Genomic DNA, 14525 nt, shown 5'->3' on the forward strand with positions numbered 1-14525 from the left:
TTTTATCATCATGAATATCTTTATTTTTATCATCATGATCATCTTTATTTTTATCATCATGATCATCTTTCTTATCATCATCATGAACATCTTTATTTATATCATCACTGTCATATTTAAGACTACGTTTTTTATTTTTATCCTTTACCTGTAGTATATCTTTCTTTTTTATTTCTCTTTGACCATCCATCATTTCTGACAACTTACTTTTTTTGTTATCCACATTTTTGAGTAAGGTATTTTTTTTTTTTTTGTTATCTGTATTATATTTATCTTCATCATGAACTTGTTCATTATTTAATATATCTTTGTTTGTTTTAAACGTTTGATTATTCAAAAATTCGTGTATATTATTATCATTGTAGGATTCACTTAAATTATAATTTAATTTGTTTTCTTCATTTAATTTGTTTTCTTCATTTAATTTGTTTTCTTCATTTAATTTGTTTTCTTCATTTAATTTGTTTTCTTCATTTAATTTGTTTTCTTCATTCAATTTGTTATTATTATGTATTTTATATTTTGAACTGCTATTTTTTTTTTTTAAGAATTTTTCATTTCTTTCAATAGTTATATTTTTATCACCAACTGCATCATTGTTAGCATGCACAATATTATGGTCATTTTCCTTTTTGATAATATTTTTACATATGACTTGTTTATTTTTATTTTTATTTTTTGATACACCAATATTTTGTTCAATCGTTTTTATGGTATCAAGATAATTATCATTTATATTGTTGATATTTATATTATTCACATGATCGTTTGGATGTTTTTCATTTTTTTTCCTTATATGATTTATTTCTACATGTTTGTCGTGCTCCTTATTCATAATATTATTATTATTTATAGTATCATTATATATGTGATCATTCATTATATTATTAATATTACCATCTAGTGAATTAAATTCTTGAATATGTATGTTCCTTGCTGACATTTTTCTTTTTTCGCTTTTTTGACATCTTTGACTTATTTTTTTTTTTTTATCTGGAATTGTATCAATATATTTCTTAAACTTATATTTTATATGTGGTATTTGTTTTTTAATATTACTATTGAATTGACTTATTTCATTGATCATTTTTTTATAATCATAATTAAATACAGAGGTCCCAATTTTTTTTATTTTTCCCCCTTCAGTGGTATTATTATCATCATAATATGTATTACTAGTCTTATCATCATTATTTTTATGATATTCATCATTATCATTAAAATTAATATTATTTGCATAATTAAGATATATATTATTACTTTCCATTTCATTATTTTGATCTTTATTTATATCATCATGTTTTTGTTTGCCTTTAGCTATATATACTTCTTCTTCATTATTATAAAAATAAATACTATTCTTATTTATTTCATCTACATTATATACTAGGGAAGCTCCTTTAGAATAAATTATAACTCTACTGCTTAAGATATGTCTTTTAAATTTGTTCGTATTTAATATTGTTATTTTAATTTGATTATTATTATTATCTTCTTGGACATATGATGCGGATGCATTTTCACACATGTGAGTCTTGTTCTTTAAGTTAACAACAGAGTTGTTATTATGATTAAGTTTATTACTATGAATATTATTATTATGAATATTATTACTATGAGTATTATTATTATGAATATTATTCATATAAATATTATTCATATAAATATTATTACTTTTATTATTATCTGATAACATCAAATTTCCATTGTTCATATCAACACTATTTTTTTGATGACTACTTCTATTCTTAATTAACTCTTTAATATTATTTATATTATCATCATAACATACATTAAAGGATATATATTCATTATCTTCATCCACATTTTTTATATCTTTTAATATTATTACATCTTCTTTTTCTTTATCTTTTCTATCCTTTTTCTTTTCTCTATTATCCTTCTTATTATTTAAATTTAATAAAGCATCCCTAGGAAATGCACTACTTGCATTATCATTCTCATAAACATTACTAACATAATTTTCAATTTTATTATTATTATTATTATTATTGTTATTGATGTGTAAAGAATTTTTTGTACCTTTCTTTATAAAACTATCACTTCTGTTTAATAAAACACCACCTTTTAAAAAGGACTTTTTAGAGTTATTCAATTTAATATTTTTTTTATTATTTTTATCATCAAGATTAAGGAGTTTTTCTTTTTTGTTATTTGAATTGCTATGACTATTTCTTGTTTTTTCTTTCACACTTGATACTGAAACACGAGTCATTAATTTTTCAAGAGGATCAAAATTTGGAGTTGTCATACTGTTTAATATAGATGTATCCTTCTTATAACTATAACAAGGTTCATTATCATCATACATATTGTTATTCATATCAGTAATATATTTAGCCTTATTGTTTTCATCACATGGATCATTTTCATAATCTTCGTCATTACCCACATTCTGATTATAAGACATATCCATTTTAAAATAATTTAAATATTTTCTTATTTTTATATAATCATCCATACTTAATTTATTATCTTCACTTTTTAAAAATATAGACGATTTATTCCTTTTTTTTATTTCATCTTTTGTCTCCATATTATTATTTGCACAATACGAATTTGGTTGATCCTTTAATAAAATATTATTTAGACAATAATCATTTAATGTTTCTAATATAGATGATGAGGAAAAAAAAGAATTTATATGACCCATAGATTTACTTAAATAATTTGTATTTTCTTCTTTCTTTGATATATTATTTGTTTCATAAATATTGCTTTTATTTAAATAGTTATCATATTTTAAATTAACCACTTCATTCTTATCATTATTAAAATTTATTCTATATTCATCATCTGCAAAATAATTATAAGAATAATAATTACTACTACTATTAATATTAATATTATTATTATTATTATTAAACATTTCATCATTTAATATAAACATTTTTAAACTATTTTCAAACAATTCAAAATTCTTTTTATATAATAAATTATTACAATTTTCATTCTCATTATTATCATCATATATTTTTTCACTATTGTCTTTTTCTAAATAGAAGTTATCAAAAAATGTTTTCATATCTTCATATGTATTATTAACAATGTTACTTTTTTCGTCAACATTTTTTATTTCGTCAGTATTATTTATTTGGTCAATATTTTTTATTTGGTCAATATTTTTTATTTGGTCAATATTTTTTATTTCGTCAATATTTTTTATTTGGTCAATATTTTTTATTTGGTCAATATTTTTTATTTGGCCAATATTTTTTATTTGGTCAATATTTTTTATTTTTTCATCTTCACATTTATTTGATTCACTCAGAATTATTCCCTTTGACTGTTCATTTATTACATTACCTTTATGCCTTTCACTTTTCATTTTGTTAAATAATTCATCGTAAATATGATCCCCATTTTGATCACTTGACATATTATCTTCATTTATTAGATTCCTTTCATTGAACACATTATTAAAACTATCCATAATTTTATTATCATCAGTGTTACATGTTGTGTCTATACAAGTATTTAACTTGCTTAGATAATTTACATATTTTAAAGGATCATTTTGAAGCATGCATTCATCATATGAAAAAAATTCCTTTTCTTCACTTACTTTATTTTCAATATCTGGAAAAATATCTGTACTACAATTTTTTATACACTCACTTATATTATTTTCTTTTTCATAAAAGGTTGGATTTTTTTCATACTCATTTATATCATCAACTTCATTATGTAATAACTTTTTTAATTTGTTTATCTTAAATATATACTCACGTTTAACATGAATTAATTTTTTTTTGCACTTTCTTATTTTTAAAACACTATCTGATAAATAACTTCTTTGTTTTCTCTCTTCATCTATATGATGGTCATTATATATATCCTTATCAAATAAACTGCATGAATAATATCTTCTTCTCAAAGAATTTGTAAAATCATCCTTAATACATGGTTGTGAATTATTATAAAATAAATTTTTATATTTTAAATTTATATGATTTGATATATTTTTATTATCTTCATCAGAAGCTGTATAATTATATTTAGGCAAAGTATCAAACATTTTATGAATATTTTCATAATTCAAAAAATATTTAAATTTGCTATTTTTTAATAAATCCACATAACAAGAATTATCACTACTATTAAGGTAATTTATATTATTTATATTATCATTTATATTATTATTTGGGTGGAAAATATATTTTTCATTTTGTTCATACGTTTCCTTCTTTTCATTTAATATATTATAATTTTCATTTGAAAAACAATTTTTTTTTAACATACCATCTAGAGATTGTAATAATTCATTATTATTATGAGATGCCCATGAATATGAAAGAATATTTCTATAAAACATCTCATTGTCATTATTCATAACATTTTTTTCATCATAAGTTATTTTATCTTCATCATTATAAGAATTATTCATATTATTATTATTATTCATATTATTATTATTCATATCATAATTTATTTGTGATAAATAATTTTCACTTATTGGAGTACTCAACAATTCATCTAATGTTAATTTATTACCACATTCATTATTTTGATTTAATGGTAAAGTATCTGAACTTGTAAAAAAGTCATTTATTAAATTATTTCTTTTCATTTCATCATTATCATTCTGCAAATTATTAAATATTATATTTAAAATATCTATTTTAGAATATTTTTTATTTAATTCATTTAATATTTTAATATCATTTTCATCAAGTTCATATTTATTTTCATTAAGCATCATACTATTCTTATTTGATTTTTTACTACCCCGATGTTTATTACAATCATTTTTTCCTTTTTCTGTAGATTGTTTCCTTGAAATATTCATATTATTCAAGTAATTGGTTACACTATTTTTTCCACTTTTTACTTTTTTTTGAATTTTCAAATTATTTTGTGAACCTATTACATTCTTTTGTTGATTTGTGTTACTTTTATTATGTACATTTTGTGTGCTTTTTAAATATTCATTATTTTTTATATTTTGGAGGGGTTCCAAATTAGCTGTTTCTTCAACATATATTTCTTCTTCCATATCACAATTATTATAAGCATTCCAAAAATTTAAAGAGCAATACCATTTTTCTGGTAATAAACTTATATTAATATGACCATCGATTTTTCTCCACTTCTTACATAATTCACATTGCACCCAGTTAACTACAACAGGAGTAGTATTATTAACAGGTACGTTATTTGTATGAATAGTATTATCCACATTATTAATTATATTATTATTTAATAATATATCAGAACTTTTTTTTTTTTTTAAATTTGAAAAACTTCCTGACATGTTCATATTATTTTGTTTCATTATTTGGCTATCTGTCATATGAAGATTTTCATATAAACAATCCCCTTGTTCATTTGAATTATTATTATCATCAAAATTGTTATTATTATTACTATTATTATTATAACTATTATTATTATTACTATTATTATTATTACTATTATTATTATTACTATTATTATTATAACTATTATTATTATTACTATTATTATTATTACTATTATTATTATCATTATTACTGTTGTTGTTATATTTTAAACTATTCGTATTATACTCCACATAATTAAACATTTCATCATTATTATTTTTACCATTATCCTTTTCATTTTTTATTTTTACATTTTCTTTATTTTTATTATTTGTTTGACTCTTTTTTCTCTTGACATTTTTCATTTGATCCATGTGCGATGTCTCCAAATTTTTAATCTCATCTACTTTTTGCTCTTCATCATCATTAGTTTTAGTATACATATTATTTATCACATATGTCGTACTTTCTTTTTTCTTTTTTTTACCATTTTTCACATTACGTTTTTCCATGTCCAAAATTTGGGAATTATTCATAATCATATTTCTGTTTTCATTTCCATCTTCATTTTTCTGTTCGTCTTCTTTCCCAGTTTCATTTTTATTCTCATTTTCCTTTATTTTCTTTTTATTTTTTTTCTCATTCAGCAAGGGACACTCCTCTTTTTTTTTTTTCTGTTTCAAATTGGAATTAATGATAAAATGCATGTAAGAATAAAAAGCACCTGACTTGTTCATATTTTTTTTATTAAAAAAACTTTTGAACTTTTTAATATTATCCTTTGAATTCATATCTGTATCACTCATATTTGTTTTATTAAATTGTTTTACACCTTTTTGTGGTTTTTCATATAAATCTCCATCACTATTATATTTTTTGAATAAACTATTATTTGTTTTTCTTTTTTTCGTTTTACAATTTCTTTTTAGTAAATTTATATTATGAAAATGGCTGTTTGGTTGTACAGGTAAATTTTGACATTGGTTATCATCGTTTTGTGTTGCATCGTCTTGGTTTGCATTTTTATCGTTCTTTGTTTTTTTGGCATGGATATAATTTAAGTAAAGGTCTTTTGAATTATTATAACCATTATTATCATGACTATTATGATTATTATGATTATTATTATTATTATTGTTGTTGTCATTTTGGTGTGTATTGGGATTTTCCTTTAAATCATAAATAGTATAATTATTTATATTTTCCTTTTTAATATTTTTTTTTATGAGATTTTTACATTTCATATTTTCATAGGTATCTTTACTTTTCTTTTTTTCTGTACTTAATGAATGTAAGTCATCATTGTGTATAGTTTGAACAGCTTCTTCATTATGCAACATTTGCTTATTTTTTTTGGTTTGTTTTTTTTTTTCCTTGTTTTCTTCTTTTTTAATTTCATTTGTTAAAGTGTTATCATAATTATTTTGTTTATTGTTTTGATTATGTGTAAGCACTTCCTTTATATGACAAAAGGATGCAATTGATTCGTTTCTTGAATTAAAATCTGAATTATTATTAGAGATAGGATTATAATGTGTATTGCATATAATATTGTTATTTTCATTATTTATATAAAAAAAAGAATCATTAACATTTTGTTGTGAAGAATTATATTCCTTATATAATAAGGTATCTGTATTAAAAGGAACAATATTATTATTGCTATTACTAATATTACGATTTGTAATATTATGAGCATTAATAATATTGTAAGAACAATCATTTTTTATAAAATCATTGTTATTGTTATTATTGTTATTATTAAAAGTAATTGCATTTTTATCATTAATTTTATTTACATCATAATTATATGGAATAACTACTTCTTCTTGTATATCACAAGAATTATATCTTACATCATTATTTAATTTACAGTACCATATTTTTGGTAAGTTTTCCATATTTATATTTTGTGGTAAGCGTCTCCATTTTTCACATAAATCACATTGAACCCAGTTATCTTGATCTGGGATATATAAATCATTATTATTTATATTATTCTCCATATTTATATAATTAACATTATTTTGATGGTTTATTACATTTTCTTTATATAATAACAAATGATTGTTTTTTTGAAAATTTTTATTTTCATTATTATAAAAAAATTCTTTATTATTTGAATTTGTTATATCAAAATTTAGTTTGGTAATTTTTTTTTTTTCATTCTTTCTTTTTAAACATTTAATTTCTGTATGTATTGACTTTTCATTTTCTTCATCGATAATATTATTTATTACCATAATTTTAAAATTAACATATATATGTATATATGTATATGTATATGTATATATATATATATATATATAAATGTATAATTATTTATTATAATATATGATAATAATATCAAAATAAATAACTTATGAATTATATTATATATATATATATTTTTTATTTGGTTGTTTCTGGAATATTTCTATAAACATAAATATTATAATTAAAAAGTAAAAATTATTACAACATAATTACCTTAATATTTTTGTTTTTTTTATATATATATATATAAACATACAGGTATATGGTTGTTTCTGGAATATTTCTATAAACATAAATATTATAATTAAAAAGTAAAAATTATTACAACATAATTACCTTAATATTTTTGTTTTTTTATATATATATAAACATACAGGTATATAAATGAATATGAACATTATTCTTTTCAAATATAGAAATAAAAATTTGTATATCACAGGTTTCTTTAAAAAAAAATAAAAGATACCTCAACAAATTGTTTTCGTTTTTTCAATACATAGGGATTTATATGTATGTTATTTATATGTATTATAATATGTATAAATTATACGTCATTATATATATATTATATATATATTATATATATATAATTTTATAATCAATTATAAAATAAGGATATAAATAAATTTCCTATAAAATGATAAATATACTTCAAATTTCATTCTCCATTATATAAATATATATAAAAAAAAAAAAAAAAAAAATTTCCAATAAATATATAAATAAATAAATATATATATATTATACGTATCAAAGTATTTTTTTTTTTTTTATTTCCTTATAAAGAAATTATATATATATAATGAAGCACTTCTCTTCATATAAATATATTTATATAAAATATTTTAAGCCTGACTTTTTTAATCATTCTTCATTATAATCTTTTACTTTTACTTTTCTATATTCATCATGTTTTGTAATATTATATATGAAAAAATATATATATAATTATATATTTATATATATGATTATATATTTATATATATAATTTCATTTTATAATTTATCAACTCTTATATTCTTAATTCATATAAAATAAATATATATGGGTAATAATAATGTAAATATTTTTCTTTTTTTTTCAATTATATATATATAATAAATATATTGTTATATATTTACTTATTGAAATCAAATAATCCCAAAGGAAAAAAAAAAAAAAAAAAAAAAAAAAAAAAATAAAATAAAATAAAAATATATATAAGAATATACTATATAATATACTATACATATAATATATATTGTATATATATATATATATTATATATTATATATGCATATATATAAATATATATATAATATTATATATGGGTTTATGTTTATTTATAAGAAAAAAAAAAAAATTAAAAAAAAAATTAAAAAAAAAAAAAAAAAAAAAAAAAAAAATATGTATACATATAATATATATATAATATATATTATATACCATTACATAGTATTTACATATATATGAGGAAAAAAAGGTATATATAATATATGATATGGTTTTATATTATTTTATCTTATCTTATATAATATAAATATATATTTATATTTATTACCAAATGTGAAAAAAAAAAAAATTAAAGAATTTAAAAGGATATCATATATTATTTATATATTTCATGATTTAAAAAAATAATATTATATTTTTTATATATATAAATTAAAAAATGTAAAAAAAAAATTAATTCTTATTATATATAAATATATTTATATATGTTATACTGTTGATAATTAATATAATTTTGGGCTTAAATAACAATTAAATTTTGTGTGCCTCACATAAAAAATATATATATATATATATAATATATATATTTAAAAAAATTAAAATATAAAATAGAAATATACAAAACAATATTTCTATTATATACTTAATATGTTGTATCAATAATAATGTTACCAATTTGATGGTAGAAATATTTTTTTTTAAAAAAATGTATATTTTATTGATAAAAAAAGAATATTTCAAATAAATAAAAAAATAAATAAATATATACATCCATATATACATCCATATATACATCCATATATGTGAATTATTATATTAATTGTAAGATTTTATATTTTTTACAAATTAAGATATTTATTATAATGTTAAAAAAATGAAGTTGGATATTTCTTGCTTTAGTTTTTTATCTCGAAATGAGTACAGAGTACTTACAGCGATTGAGATGGGTATGAGGAACCATGAGTATTTATCTGTATCATTAATATCATCAATAGCAAATTTAAGAAAGGAAGGAATTGTTAGTGTTTTAAAGAAATTATTAAAAAATAAATTGATTAGTCATCAGAATAAGAAATATGATGGGTATAAATTAACATATTTAGGATATGATTTTTTGGCTTTAAGAACATTTTTAAAAAGAGGTATATTAAAAAGTATAGGTAATCAAATTGGTGTTGGTAAAGAATCTGATATATATATATGTAAAGATGTGAATGATAATTTGTTATGTTTAAAAATACATAGATTAGGACGTATATCATTTCGAACGATTAAAAATAATAGAGATTATTATGGTAAAAAATGTTTTAGAAATTGGTTATATCTATCAAGAATAGCAGCAACAAAAGAATATGCATATCTAAAAGCATTATATGAAAATAAATTCCCAGTACCTAAGCCACATGATATAAATAGACATATGATAATTATGTCTTATATAAATGGATATCCACTATCACATGTGAAATTAAATAATCCTTATAAAGTAATCGATATATTATTTAATATTCTTGTGAAATTTGCTAAAGCAGATATTATACATGGAGATTATAACGAATTTAATATATTAATTGATGATGATGAAAATGTAACTATTATTGATTTTCCTCAGATAGTTTCTTTAGGACATGCTAATGCAAAAATGTATTTTGAAAGAGATATAAAATGTGTTATTAATCACTTTTTTAAAAAATATAAAATAAAAATTGAAGAATATCCATTATATGAAGATGTGGTCTTATTAAATAAAGACAAATTAAATATTGATCAAAACGATGTTACAAATCAGGATGATAATTTATTACTTGAGGTTTTACAAAATGATAAATTAAATTATAGTTCAGATGCTACGAATAATTTGGATGAACCACATGAACAACACATCGATGCATCCTTAGAAAAAGAGGAAACCTTGGATGAATATAATGAGAGCACACATATGTTTGAATTACATATGTGTATGGATAATCAAAATAAATATGACAAGGATGATATAAAAATGAATAGGGGCAACATAAATGATAATTGTGATAGTGGAGGGGGTAACATGAAAAATGAGGAAGAAACAAATGGGGGTAGTGTCATATATGAAAAGAGGGAAGACACAAATGGGGGTACTTCCATTTTTGAGAAAGAAGGAGATAAAAGGAATGATAGTATTTTATTTGAAAAAGAAGGAGATAAAAGGAAAGATAGTATTTTATTTGAAAAAGAAGGAGATAAAAGGAAAGATGGTATTTTATTTGAGAAAGAAGGAGATAAAAGGAATGATAGTATTTTATTTGAAAAAGAAGGAGATAAAAGGAAAGATGGTATTTTTTTTGAGAAAGAAGAAGATACCCTTGAACATATTTTAATGGATAATAATTATGAAGAAAAAAAAAAAAGACAAAAAGAAGAATATATTAAAAAGATGGAAAGTATTTCTATAAAACAAAGTGATAATAATAATAATAATAATAATAACAGACGATATGACAAATGTGGTGATAATTCATTATCATGTGATGAAATAGAAAGTGATAATTCGAGTGAAATGAACAATAATGATGACACAGATTTTTCGAGCTCTTCATCAGATGAAAATTCGTTAGATCATGAAACAAAAAAATTGTCAGACACGTGGAAACCACATTTAAGAAAATATACCAAGGAATATGTAAAAAATAAGTTGAAATATATGTATAGAAAAAAAAAAAGTAAGGAAAAATTTAAGGAAAATTTAAAAACAAAAAATAAAAAAAAAGTTATGGAGAAAATTAAAAATTACTTATAAAAAGTAAAATGACACAAAATAAAAACCGCTGTTAGGTTATATAAATAAATAAATATATATATATATATATATATGTATGTATATATATATATATATATATATGTAGATATATATATTTTTTTCCTTAATATTTTATTCACTAAATATAATGATTTATAATTCAATGTGAATAGTAAATAATATATTAATTTTTTATTTTATTTTTTTTGGAATTTTATTTGTTTATTATTTTTTTTTTTTATAAAAATTAATATATATATTAAACAATTCAACACATCTATAAAATATAGAATAAGGAAAAAAAAAAAAAAAAAAAATTTTTAATTTTTAGTAATTTCTTTTTTCTACCTTTCTTTTTTTTGTTTCATATATTGTATACCACGTTGAAGTATTAAATTAATAATAATATTCATCACATATATGTGTATATATGTTGAACGTATATAGAAAAAACATATCACAACAGTATAAATATATTTAATTTTTTTAAATGAAAATGAAAAATATAGCTTATAGGATATATATATATAATTATACATGTTAATTTATTTTTCTTTTCTTTTTTTTTTTATATTGCTATTTTTGAAGAAAGAAAAAAATAAAAAATATTTAACATATATATATGTATTAATATATATGGATTTTATCTTTATAATTTTAAAAGTAAAAATATAAGTTCAAAAAAAAAAAAAAAAAAAAAAAATTATCCATCATTTTATACATATTAAAATAAGTATATTAAGAGAGATATTTGATAAAAGAAAATTCATATATATATATATATATGTGGATTAAAAGGGCTTAGTTATTTTCATCATTTAATATTTAAGAAACATTATATATATTAAAACCATAATTATTAAATATAAAAAGTTAACATAATAAAAAATAGAAGCATATATATTACATATATATATATATATATATATATATTTTAATATCTTGACCTAGGAGCTCACACACGTAGTAGATTGTGACATAGAAATGATTTTCAAAATGAAAAGAAAATATTTTATATTTCGGCAGAAGTAAAAAAAAAAAAAAAAAATAATCAAATGAAAATATTATACATATATATATATATATATATATATATATATATATTCATATGTGTGATAATTTTGTTTAGATATTTACCTATATGATCATAGTGTTATTATAATGATCTTTGTTTTAATTTTCTCTAAATTGAAAGGGGCTTTTTATAAGATATTAAAATTATTATGTTTGTATTTATTTATATATGAAGAGGGATATTTTATATTTTATGGAAATGTAGAATCATTGAATATAAAAAAAAATGTGGAATGTAAATATGTTGGAATGAGTAGAGGTTTAATAGTCAAACCTTTTAATAATATAAAAAATAAGAAGAGGTTGAATATGTTATCTTCTATTTGTAGCAGAAATAGTATTATTTGTTTTAATAAGATAAATAAATATTTTGATAATGTAAAAAATGGTTTTTTTAAAAAAAGAGATATATTATTTTATTTTTATATAATACAAAATGTTCTTACTAAAAAAGTATATATTGACAAACGTAAAAAAAATAATTATAATTTAATAAATAAAAATAGAAATAAATATGAATATATAAATTATAATAGGTGTAAATATAAAAAGAAGTTATTTAATATATATATGGAACATAATAATATGTTGTATGACCAAGGTGATAATTTTTATGATAATTATGAATCTAGTTCTTTTCTTGAAATTAATAATAATCAAGTAGATATTCCTATTGACCTTTCAAGATTTGAGAAAGAAGTAAGGAAGCTAATAGAAATATTAAATTATAACAATTTTCATTTAAATATTACATTTATAAGTTTAGAAGAAATGAAGAGAATTAATAAAAAATATCGAAATAAAAATATGCCGACTGATGTTATATCGATATTACATAGTTTAGATGATCAAAGCTATGATTACAATTATGATTTTTTAAAAAATTCAGTAGAAGAGAAAAAGGAATTTAAATCTGGTGATATATATTTGTGTCCTGAGTATATAAACAAGGAATGTTTTTTGTCGAGAATGAAATATGAGAGCAGTTTGTTTCATAAAAAAGGAGATAGTCTATGTTATGTGACCGATGAAAGAAATGAGGATGTCACAGAAGAAAGTATAAACAGCATAAATTGTAATAATATTGATATTAATGATGATAATATTAATGTTGATAATATTAATGATGATAATATTAATGATGATAATATTAATGTTGATAATATTAATGATGATAGTATTAATGTTGATAGTGTTGGTGGTTGTGATATATCCGTTGATAAAGATTCAAAAAATGTAGATACAAATAAAATATTGAACCCACGAGGAGTCAATAAACTGTTTTCTAATATTTTTAGTGTAAATGAAAGATTACCTTTTTATGTTTTACATGCATTTGTGCATTTAATGCATAAGGATCATGAAAATAATCTAGAAGAATATAATGAATTTATGGATATAGAAGAAAATATTATAAAAAAATATGTAACCTTTAATAAATATACACCTACTTTTTATGCTCATCATATTATAGGACTAGGAACAGATATTTTGTGTGTATATAGAATTTATAAAATATTATTACTAAAGAATAAAAATAAATTTCTTCAAAAAGTTTTAAATTCATTCGAATATAAAGAATTAATTCAACAACAAGATAATATTAAATATAATATAGAAAAGCTAGCTATATATATAAGTAAAAAATTCGCTGCAAAAGAAGCTATCGTCAAATCTATTGGAAGAGGATTAAGTTCAATATCAAAATATGGAATAAGTATGAATGATATAGAAATAAGAAATGATAAATATGGAAAACCACATGTTTATTTATATAATAAAGCACAAAAAATAGCTAGACAATTAGGAATTGTCAAAATTTTCTTATCAATAAGTGACGAAAAAATTTTTAATAATAATATAAAAACAAATAATATAAATGATAAAAATTTTACATGTTTAAT

At 19.2% G+C, this 14525-nt stretch overlaps 3 protein-coding genes across 3 annotated transcripts in view; 2 read left to right on the forward strand and 1 right to left on the reverse strand.

Moving 5' to 3' along the window:
* PGSY75_0420000 (putative zinc finger protein) overlaps window positions 1-7546 on the reverse strand; it is a gene marked incomplete at both ends in the record, with an annotated part of 8432 nt that extends 886 nt beyond the window's left edge. Inside the window, one exon of the mRNA XM_018784254.1 lies at window positions 1-7546. This exon is cut by the window's left edge and continues 886 nt beyond it. Within this exon, the coding sequence (XP_018643416.1) occupies window positions 1-7546 (7546 nt within the window).
* Window positions 7547-9645: 2099 nt separating this feature from the next.
* PGSY75_0420100 (serine/threonine protein kinase RIO2) lies at window positions 9646-11547 on the forward strand (the record flags this gene model as incomplete). Its single annotated transcript, XM_018784255.1, has 1 exon — window positions 9646-11547. The coding sequence occupies one exon, from the start codon at window positions 9646-9648 to the stop codon at window positions 11545-11547; it is 1902 nt and encodes a 633-aa protein (XP_018643417.1).
* A 1161-nt stretch (window positions 11548-12708) lies between these two features.
* PGSY75_0420200 (putative holo-(acyl-carrier protein) synthase) lies at window positions 12709-14525 on the forward strand (the record flags this gene model as incomplete). Its single annotated transcript, XM_018784256.1, has 1 exon — window positions 12709-14525. A coding segment is annotated over one exon (1817 nt), but the record flags the coding sequence as incomplete, so codon positions are not given.

The sequence above is a fragment of the Plasmodium gaboni genome, chromosome 4, assembly GCF_001602025.1.
Source record: "Plasmodium gaboni strain SY75 chromosome 4, whole genome shotgun sequence".
Lineage (NCBI taxonomy): Eukaryota > Apicomplexa > Aconoidasida > Haemosporida > Plasmodiidae > Plasmodium > Plasmodium gaboni.